Raw genomic sequence first — 11681 nt, 5'->3', positions numbered from 1 at the left:
ATAACTAAAATATTATAAATTTTTTTAAAGTAATGTGTTACTTGTTACTTAAAAAAGTAATATTATCACGTGACTCGCTTACTTGTAATGTGTTACACCCAACATGGCTACAAGTACACTTTTGTGTGCCAAAAAACAATATTGTTCACCAGTGTCTTCCCTATCAGATTAGGGGCAAAATGACAAGTGTGTTGTACTACTGATACTAACAGGAAGTCATCATTCTGCCAGTGGTAAAAACACCCTGACCTGGCACAGGAGAGAAGGTTAACAGTTTATTTACAGTTAATTAACATATTTACCGGTTTTTTTTTTCTTGTTTTTTACAGTTGAACCACTGAAGTCACATGTAATGTTTTGGGTATCTGGACTCAAGACTGTTACTGTCTGGTGGGTCAGAGAGCTCCTGGATTTCATTAAAATATCTTAATTTGTGTTTGAAGACAAACGAAGGTCTCAGTGAACTGTAAGGACTTGAGTGTGCATGTAGATTATAACAAAATCTTCATTAGAGGTGAACTAAACTTTTAAGATTTTAATTATTTACTTTTTATTTGATCAATTTTAATCCTACCAGTAAAATCAGCCCAGCTGTGTATTCCAGACCGGACATTTTGTGCGTCATTGCATTTTGTAATTGCATTTAAATATGCTAAGCACTGCAGACAGAAATGAACTAAAATATAACTGGCTCCAAGGAAAGATGCAAAGTTTTCAATGTAAAACTATTAGAAACAGGAAATGAAAATTAGGGTGTCACATTTATCTGCAAATAAAATCAATCCACTTGATCTGTTATTCGCCTGCACTAAAAACAGAACAGAAAAGCAGGATCACGCAGCACTGAGCAGACTGTTTGCTTCGGCACCCATTAGGGTTTAATAGGGTGAGCTGCTGAAAATCAGTCCCGTCTCTGTGCTTAATTCGCAGAGTTTTACAGCGTTCTTTTGGTAGCATGGATCAGTTTATTGAACTAAAATGCAATAAGCCCCATCTCTCAAAGCTAATAAATGAGTTAATGAATCACACTTGGTGTGCCATTTAGAGAAACCTCTGCAACAAAGAAATCCATAAAGATCACAGTGAAAAGAGCACAACTTCTACATGTGAAACTGAAACACTGCAAGAAAAGAAAAGGAAATACACACAATCACTTTTTGTTTTTTGGATTTTAATAACAGAAAAGCATTTATACAAAAAGGAACATTTGACAGACAGCTTGAAAACATCTTCAACTTCTGACTCTGAAGGAAATAAACATGCCAACACAAAATAAAACACTCAAAGTGGCCAAGATCACTCGGGCTTTGGTCAGTCTGCCCATTCAATTTCATATATCTGATCCATAAGTGGACAAAACATTGCAGTTAAAAGTTATAAAATATCATTTGCAGCCAAACCGTAAAAAATCTGAGTGACTTGCCAAGTTCTTTTCATCTGAACCATTTTGGACACATTTCTGGAAAGCATCTATGACAAGACACCATCATCAGACACCAAATCTGCTTTTTATCAATTCTCATTTGCAGATGATCCCAACAAGTTTAAAACATGAAGAGAGACAAACAAACATGTTGTTTTTGACATACCGCACATAAAATATGTTGCGCTTCATCCAAAAACACCTTTGGATTTTTATAAAAAATAGATCCAACATTGAATAAACTGTGGCAACGCTGGCCCATCACGCCATTTAAAAAAATGTTCCCTGGAAACATTAAAGTAATGTTTTCCAAGCTCCCCTCAGGCGATGACTCTGACATACTGTCTTCATTAGAGGAGCAGGGCCTGATTTTGAAACATGAGCTGTGGACTCGATCCTAAACTACATTCTTCAGATTCCCTGTAAACAAGCAGAGGAGGAGAGGACAGGGCAAAGACAATCAAAAAACGAATTACAGAAAACACTGAGAAATACTAATCCAGCGATGGACTTGTGGAGTAAATACAGATGAAACCAGGATGAAGTCCTACAACAGAATCAGTGATATATTATGTAACGGAATGGAATGAGAATTTTTTGAATGAATCAAAAGACGTACACTTAATATAAATCACAAAATGATATTAAGTACACTCAAATGCTGCTTAATAGCACTAAAAGTCGTTCTTTGGTTCAAAATCATAGGGGAACCACTTCAAGTGCCACATATAACACTTATACCTTTGAAGATGAGGAACCTGAACCACCATTAAGAGCCCCTAAGGAACCACTACTGGTGTTACTGATCAATCAAATTGATTCCCCTATAATTATGAACCAAAGAACCACTTAGCGTTGCTGAATAGCACCTATACTACCACAAACACACAAAAGAACCAATTTTGTTTGTGTGTATGTGAACATTTAATCCAAAAATTGTTTAAAAGAAAGGCGCTGGTTCGAGCCCCGGCTGGGTCAGTTGGTGTTTCTGTGTGGAGTTTGCATGTTCTCCCTGTGTTGGTGTGGGTTTCCTCCAGGTGCTCCGGTTTCCCCCACAGTCCAAAGACGCGCTATAGGTGAATGGAATAAACTAAATTGACCGTAGTGTATGTGTGTGAATGAGAATGTATGGGTGGTTCCCAGTGATGGGTTGCGGCTGGAAGGGCATCCGCTGTGTAAAAACATATGCTGTATAAGTTGGCGGTTCATTCCACTGTGCCGACTCCAGATTAATAAAGGGACTAAGCTGAAAAGAAAATGTATGAATGAATGAATGAATGAAATTGGCCATAGTGTATGAGTGTATGTGAAAGCATAACACATGCTTGAATAGTTGGTGGTTCATTCCGCTGTGGCGACCTCTGAAATAGAAACTAAGCCGAAAGAAAATGAATGAATGAACGTTCAAATATGAAGTGTTTATGTTCTGTTTGCCTGAAATTAACGACCGTTTCATTTACTATACACATACTGAAGCAAAATAAAAATTCAAGAGAGTCTTAAACATACAAAATAAAAGTTTGAAAAAACTGTTTAGTGTTTAATTCGTTCGAGTTCAGTCTTACGATAATTAACAATTTTTAAAAGGACACGTGGCACCCAACCCCACCCACCCCAACCGTCACTGGGGGAAAAGCAAAACGTACTAAATTGTATGAATGAGATCGTACGAATTCATGCGACTTAGCCACTACCTCAAAAAGTTACGAATTGCATTGCAAACATGTTAAAAATCAAAGAAAATAAATCACTGGAAATACTGGTTTTTGGAGGTATGTGTTTAAGTATAAGTTTCATATTTACTTTATTCTATAAAAGTCAAATAAAATTTGTCAAACTCCAAATCATTTGTCATAGCAAATGCATTTTTAATTTATAGAAGGTGCGTCCCAAATCGCAAACTTGTACACTATTCCAAGCCATTTTGTAGTGTAAGTAGTGCATTCACACTGAAAAAACAACAAATAAACTTTAAATAATCATATGCTGCACTTATTTAACCAGTAAAAATAAAGTGTGTAATGTTGGACAATTCACATACTCAACGGCCGCTGCTATGCTCATATAGCGGAAGGGGGGAGCTATCGGGCGCACATGTTGGATTACTTTATTTTAGATTGTGAAAGCAGTATTCTCCTACGAGAGTGATTATAGCGTCTCCCAATGATGAACGCGGTTATACTCATGGCAGGTATTATTTGGTACTTTGGTGATTTATTTTACTAATTTGGCAACTGTCAAACGTCATCTTGGAAACGGTTTAAATTTCCGCTTAGTAAAAAAAAAATACTGTTCCATTTGGGAAGACACTACACACATATACTATGCTGTTGAGTGTGTAGGGCATAAGTACATAGTGCATAGTGTGCCATTTAGAGCATAGCTTCAGTGATTTAGAGAATGTTTTCCCTGGAAAATGATGACAAATGTTTTAGTTTCACTGGTGTTGTTTTCTTTCTCTCTCTCTCTCTCTCTCTCTCTCTCTCTCTCTCTCTCTCTCTCTCTCTCTATATATATATATATATATATATATATATATATATATATATATATATATATATATATATATATATTTAAACATGTCTGAAAACATGGCATCTTTTAAAATTTTACGATCTACATGATATTTGCATTTGTAATTTAGAAATATTATCAGTAGTTGACAGAAAAAAACAACATGCTTCACTCAAACACAACTATAAATTGTAAGAGAAACTGAGAATTTGTGTGTTATTGACCTTATGCTGTGACGCGGAAGTGCGCCCGTTTTCGCGATTGTTTTAGATCTTCTGATTCTGATGCCTATGGAAGAAATGACTAGGAATAATAAAGAGCAGAAAACGGTTGTTGACCAAGCTGTATTACTTTAATGAATTGATCAGGCTTTTAAAATGAAAATGGAGTCTAGAAAAAAATAATAAAAAGAAACAAAGCATGGGGAATTGAATTTGGGAAATAATAAAAGGTTTCACGGAACCCTACTAATGTCACTGTGACATGAATAAAAAAGCAGGCTGCAAATCAGGGCATAGAAAAACAGGATTTCCTATGACGTCTCTTACACGGAACCACAACCTATTCAAATATTTTAACATCTAAATCAATTTACATGGATTTACAAACCACGATTTGCATTGGAATTGTGCCGTCCATTCACACAGGCACCATACAGTTGAGCTGCAATAGGACCGTCCCCTTTTGTTCTCACCAGCTGCTGTTTTGATAACATTATGGCTGGCTAATGAATATGAATTTAAAAGAGGAACCAATGGGAATCCATACTTTACAAAGCAAGCTTTAAAATCTTACTTCCTTTATATATCATTTGCAAGCCCAATCAGAGAACTGTTGAAGAACCGCTGTTCCTCTAGTTTGTCATGACAAGTAAATATAAAGTCATAAAAAAATCAGCTGAAAAAAAGACCTGCCTTCATTGTGAAAGGTTTAATCGGAAGCCGTGCATTTAAAGTGACATTTTCACACTATTTTTAAGCACGACATGTTTCTCTGACTTTGAAGGTTGCGGTTTGAGGCCTTTGGACTAATTATCCCCAGTTCTAATTTGAAATGAGCAAGCTTTTCCTTTCCTAAAACTCAAGCGGTTTTACATTAAGGAAACCATAAATGTTTATGAATCCATGTACATCAAGCATTTAGCAGCTGTCTGATATCCTACATATGTTGTATTTTCCAAATATGGATTGTTTTCAGGGATGGAATCAACAAAAAGATTTATTTTATTAGTTGCCTGCTACAAAAAATACTGTCTCTATTAACACCCACGGTTAAAAATTATAAGGCCTGCGAGCTGAGATGGATAAACCTTGCAGTATTTGCTGATCAGAACCACTGAAAGCAGCCATGTATGGTGTTTACTCGTTTTTGCCTCGTTTTCTCGCAGTGTTTTATAACGCAGGGTTCAGTGTCGTAAATGTTACCCAGATGTGCTTGGAAACTCCGGTAATCTGTAACAACTGCAAGCCTGTCTATTTATTACCTGCATTAATCAATCCCAGTTCTTCACAGTGAAATCGTTGCCCATATTAGCAGATCAGCACTAGTTTGGGAAGGTGAGACAAAGGGACTTTCAGGTCCCTCACATCCCACATTATAGCACCCATTTTCCATTTCCATCCCTTCTTCCACACAATTTCCCTTCCCCAATAAACAAGGCACTTACGTGACAATAAAGACTGTAAACAACCAGCCAGCCCTATAGAAAAGTCCTAATTAAACAGTTTAATTGATGCGAGTGGTTCATTTGAAAGCTGAGACACATGGGATGTGTGCGCTTGTTGAAAATCAATACAGGAGGCTTTAGAAACACCTGCATTTCAGGGGTGCAATTTACTGCCTAATAAACTTTCATCACAAACGATTACTGGCCAATGTGTTTCATTGACCTGACTCCCGATCTAATGCCGAGTTTAGACTGCATGATTTTCAAAGTAGCCGTTTCACAGATGTTCTCACACGGCATGACTGTCTGGACCAGTGTTCCGTTGCTCCTGTGTTTACACTGTAGGATGGATGAGGGACAAGAGGTTTCACACTACACGACTTTACAATAGAAAGAATCGCTGACAACTTCAGTCCGGCAAACTACATCTCACAACCAAACAAAGGCAAAAAGTGACATGAATACAATGTGAGGTCACGTAGTATATCTTTTGTTATTAACTACATATTGAGAAAGAAGCCCTTTGTGGGGTCGAAAATCTACTTATTTTGCTCACCTGGGTTTTGAAGGGAATAATTACACCTTTTTCGTTTTCGATCTGTTTGTGGTATTGCTCAGATGACACATCAAACATACAGGGGTGCTCCTGCCAAATGTACACTAGTTTTTTCTCCATTTCTTGGGTCCAAATAGACTGAAAAGAAGCCCTTTTAACTTCTCCCTCAACCTCCCGCTGGCCTGCAGATACCCACACTAGTGGATGTTGCTCTCTCATTGGCTGTAGCTAATCGCAGATGCTATTTTCAATCAACTGACATTTCACATGGCATAATTTTGATTCGACGACAGCTCCAAATATTTAACATGCCGAATATATCACGGGTGTCAGCAACTCATTTGCAATTCTCTCAGATGGCGTCTTTGATAGTTCACACTGTGTGATTGTTACTCGTGTAAACGAGCACTGAGTTTGCCTGTGATTTCAGACATTTGTTGGCAATTTCTCAAAACCTGTCGACGAGTCAAAATTGGGGCTAAAATCATGCAGTCTGAACTTAACATAACAACCGAGTGTTACAACAAAATGAATCCCAAGATACTCCAATCCTTAGGCCAAGTATAACACTGGATTTACCTGGCACACTGAATTTCAACAGTAAAACGTGTCCATAGCTAGAGTTTGAAAATAAGCTAAGAATTTGGTTTTAATAATGGCTACTAGTAAAATATGTATACAAACAGTCAACAAAGCAGCATTTACATACCATTTACACAGTACTTCTGGCTCACCACAGATGGACTTGCTTATGAAAATATTTCTGATAATCTAATAATCTATATAATTTGCAAATAATTTAGAAATACAAGAAAATGACAGCTGGCTTATTTATGTTCCCTCTCGTTTACTTAGTTTCGCTACTTCAGGTTTTGGTCTTGTGCTCGGATCCATAACTGAACAGCCAATCAGAGTACTCTCAGATTCTTTCACTGACGACTAATGCCGATTCTACATGCTGAATTAGGCAAACTCCCTGCAATGTGCGACCGATGACAGGCAATGCATGAAACACATCAAATAAACTAGCCTGACAGATGCTAACCCCAAACGTCCTCTTCCCACTTTATTTACACCCAAATTAATTTATAAATACTTTAAAAACAAGTCCAATGATGCAAGACTTATAACGCTTCAGCCATGCCCTCTAGAGCTCCTTTAGGCTGCGCCTGAGTGCTGCTGTGAGACAGGAACGTGAATTAATTCAGTGACATAATTTAAAAATTTTCATTTACAAAACTTCAAATTTTATTTTTGAACAAATAAATATAGAGGTCAGAACCTCTGTGACCTCATAGCTGACATCATGAAGCATTTTTTTATATGCACTGCCATTCAAATGGTTTTAGTGTCAATTACATTTTCTGATATTTCAACCGAGATGTTTGTGTCGCACATCAAAAAGGAAATAACTTGAGGAGAAACAAGTTCATTTTAAGATTATTTCGTGCTATTTTCATCTTTTAGACATGTATCGTAGAAATATTGCTGAACAGTTGACCGTCAGCTTAGTGTCTCCCAGCCCATAAAGAGTCATTTGCTTTGTTTCTAAATACATTAGACATTTTGAACAAATCGTTTGAAAGAATGATTCAATTAACCACTTAGCACAGGGTCTGCCACAGGCTTCATTTATAAGCTTCATATACAATAAATATTGTGAAATATTATTACAATTCAAAGTATTTTGAATATACACTCACCGGCCACTTAATTAGGTTCACCTGTCTAATTGCTTGTTAAAGCAAATTTCTAATCAGCCAATCACATGGCAGCAACTCAATGCATTTAGACATGTAGACATGGTCAAGATGATCTGCTGCAGTTCAAACCAAGCCTCAGAATGGGGAAGAAAGGGGATTTAAGTGACTTTGAATGTGGCATGATTGTCGATACCAGTCGGGCTGGTCTAAGTATTTCAGAAACTGCTGATCTACTGGGATTTTCATGCACAACCATCTCTAGGGTTTACAGAGAACGGTCAGAAAAAAAAATATCCAGTGAGCGGCAGAACTGTGAGCACAAATACCTTGTTGATGTCAGAGGAGAATGGCCAGATTGGTTCCAGCTGATAGAAAGGCAACAGTAACTCAAATAACCACTCGTTACAACCGAGGTCTGCAGAAGAGCATCTCTGAACACACAACATGTCCAACCTTGAGGCAGATGGGCTACAGCAGCAGAATACCACACCGGGTGGCAGTCCTGTCAGCTAAGAACAGGAAACTGACGCTACAATTCACACAGGCTCACCAAAATTAGACAATAGAAGACTGGAAAAATCTTGCCTGGTCTGATGAGTCTTGATTTCTGCTGCCATATTCGGATGGTAGGGTCAGAATTTGTCATCAACAACATGAAAGCATGGGTCTGTCTTGCCTTGTATCACCAATTCAGGCTGGTGATGGTGGTGTAATGGTGTGGGGGGATATTTTCTTGGCACACTTTGGGCCCATTAGTACAAATTGAGCATCGTGTCAATGCCACAGCCTCCCTGAGTATTGTTGCTGACCATGTCCATCCCTTTATGACCAGAGTGTACCCATCTTCCGATGGCTACTTCCAGCAGGATAGGATTGGTTTCTTGTACAAGACAATGAGTTCACTGTACTCAAATGGCCTCGACAGTCACCAGACTCAATCCAATAAAGCACCTTTGGAATGTGGTGTAATGGGAGATTCACATCATGGATGTGCAGCCGACAAAATCCGCAGCAACTGCGTGATGCAAACATATCAATATGGACCAAAATCTCTGAGGAATATTTCAGTACCTTGTTGAACCTATCAAGTCAGTTCTGAAGGCAAAGGGCTGTCCAACCTAGTACTAGTAAGATGTACCTAATAAAGTGGCCGGTGAGTGTATTTTAAGATGTAATTTATTCCTGTGATGCCAAGGTTGATTTTGTTTTGCAGCCATCACTTCAGTCTTCAGTGTCACAAGAGTGTGTTGGAAATGGTTGTGCTGCTTAAAACTTGAAACTTAAAATTGGATCAGCGAGATTAATTCATGAATTAATCCATTTTCTTTTCGGCTTAGTCCCTTTAATAATCCGGGCTCGCCACAGCAGAATGAACCGCCAACTTATCCAGCACATGTTTTTACGCAGCGGATGCCCTTCCAGCCGCGACGCATCTCTGGGAAACATCCATATACCCACACATATACACTGTGGACAATTTAGCTTTTCCAATTCACCTGTACTGCTTGTCTTTGGACTGTGGGGGAAACCGAAGCACCCAGAGGAAACCCATGCGAACGCAGGGAGAACATGCAAACTCTACACAGAAACGCCAACTGACCCAGTCGAGGCTCGAACCAGTGACCTTCTTGCTGTGAGGCGACAGCACTACCTACTACGCCACTGCGTCGCCCTAGAGCGAGATTAATTTTGGAAAGAATAAATATTTTAATTTGAATATGGATTAAAATTGGTATGTTTTGTAATCATTCACTTTCGCAGGAAATCTACTGTCTGTACCTTACGTAAGATGTGCCATGCACAAGTAAAATTACAGACAGATAATTGCGCCATCAAAATGCATTTTAAACTAAAAATACCCCCAAAACAATTATAACTGAGACAGAGGTTGTGCATTGCACATTTCACATACCACACATAAATACTTTGTTTCAACATGGCAGAACAGATGCCACCGAAAACTCAAATACGCCTCTATAAACACACTGGTTAACCTAAAGAGGCATACACAATCTAAGTAGAGGATTCTGTCAGTTCTCATAAAACAGAGGATGTGATGTGTTGCGTGCAGCACAGGACACTTAATGTACAGCTCCAGAAAGATCATCTGGAGAGCTGACCACAGTTCACCAATTCACTCTCTAATGACCCTCAGGAAGCAGAGGACCCTAAAACCAAGCTGATCTGGAGACTGTGCTCATGCTTGATAGTTCTGCATTGAGCAGAATATAGCAATCTTAAGAGATGGGTGGAAACCCTAAAATGGAAGTTGAGCAGTCTGCGCCTTAAGCCCTTTTTAATTAGTCCCTAGAGCTGCGGGACAGAGCAAACACGTAGCATATGTAACACATACCACATGGGTACAGAAAATAAGCATGTTTAGGCAGAGCTCTCATATTGCAAACACAAATAAACAAAGCTGAAGTAAAATGGGTGATGTTAACATGAATGTATCTTCTAATGAAACTGATATAAATTGTTGCTAAGAATTCTTCCTGATCTACTTTTCTTCGTGATCTCTTTTTCAAATAAAAGTAAAAAGGCATTTAATAGCATACACATGTATAAGTCACTCTTACAGCAACATTAAACCAAGCAGCTTTCTCTTGGTCAAACTAAACATGAACAAAAACTACAAACTAAAATAAATAAATACCTTTTCAAGACAAGAAAAATGATTAGACATACACTTCTGCCAGTAACTTTTCTTGTTGCATGCTGAAGCTTTTATCATGATGTACAGTATTATTATCACAATATTGAAAAAAAAAGTTATTTAACAGATATACCACAAAATGCTAAGTGCACTGAATATTGCATAAACATGTTCAGAGTAAATCAATATTTTAAACAAACTCAATTGCAAAAGCATGATAAAGTACAATAGGCAGCACTTTACAATAAAGTCTCATTAGTAAACGTTGCATTATATTATTATGATACAATATTATTAAAATATATTAAAACCAACAGTGAGATGTAGCTGTATTATACACTACCTCACAAAAGTCTTGTCGCCTATCCACATTTTAAGAACTTGACTTCTAGTTGATCATTTGGTATCAGAAGTGGCTTATATGAAAGGCAAAGGCCTCTAGATTACGCTTATTTTACCAAAATAAAATATGATCATGCCTTGATTTTTAATTATTTAATTAGGACAGTAAGGTCTGACTTTGCTTAGACAAAAGTCTCGTCACTTAACAGAAATAATGTCCAGTATAGAATATGAAGTCATGGTGCAGTGGAAAAAGAATGAATATTGTGTATGACTCCCATGAGCTTGGAGGACTGCATCCATACATCTCTGCAATGACTCAAATAACTTATTAATAAAGTCATCTGGAATGGCAAAGCGTTCTTGCAGGAATCCCAGAGTTCATCAAAATTCTTTGGATTCATCTTCAATGCCTCCTTTATCTTACACAAGACATGCTCAATAATGTTTATGTCTGGTGACTGGGCTGGCAAATGCTGGAGCACCTTGACCTTCTTTGCTTTCAGGAACTTCAATGTGAATGTGATTTGCTCTCTCCTGTGGTTTGTAATGTAATGGCCAACGCAGATGTCTTGATAACTCAAGCTGTTGATGCTGCCATCCACTCTGCAGATCTTTCGTATACTCCCATACTGAATGTAACCCCAAACCATGATTTTTCCTTCACCAAACTTGACTGATTTCTATGAGAATCTTGGGCCCATTCGGGTTCCAGTAGGTCTTCTGCAGTATTTGTGATGATTGGGATGCAGTTGAACAGATGATTCATCTGAAAAATCTAGCTTCTGCTACTTTTCCAAATGATCAACTAGAAGTCAAGT

At 37.9% G+C, this 11681-nt stretch overlaps 1 protein-coding gene across 1 annotated transcript in view; it reads right to left on the bottom strand.

Moving 5' to 3' along the window:
- Positions 1-1154: 1154 nt before the first annotated feature.
- The window catches only part of hdac8 (histone deacetylase 8), a 45872-nt gene continuing 35345 nt past the window's right edge, over positions 1155-11681 (bottom strand). Inside the window, exon 11 of the mRNA XM_056462115.1 lies at positions 1155-1843. Within this exon, the coding sequence (XP_056318090.1) occupies positions 1821-1843 (23 nt within the window). The 3' untranslated portion in view covers positions 1155-1820. The remainder of the gene's footprint in view (positions 1844-11681) is intronic.

The sequence above is a fragment of the Danio aesculapii genome, chromosome 7 (genome assembly GCF_903798145.1).
Source record: "Danio aesculapii chromosome 7, fDanAes4.1, whole genome shotgun sequence".
Lineage (NCBI taxonomy): Eukaryota > Metazoa > Chordata > Actinopteri > Cypriniformes > Danionidae > Danio > Danio aesculapii.
This window is presented reverse-complemented; position numbering and strand designations above follow the sequence as displayed.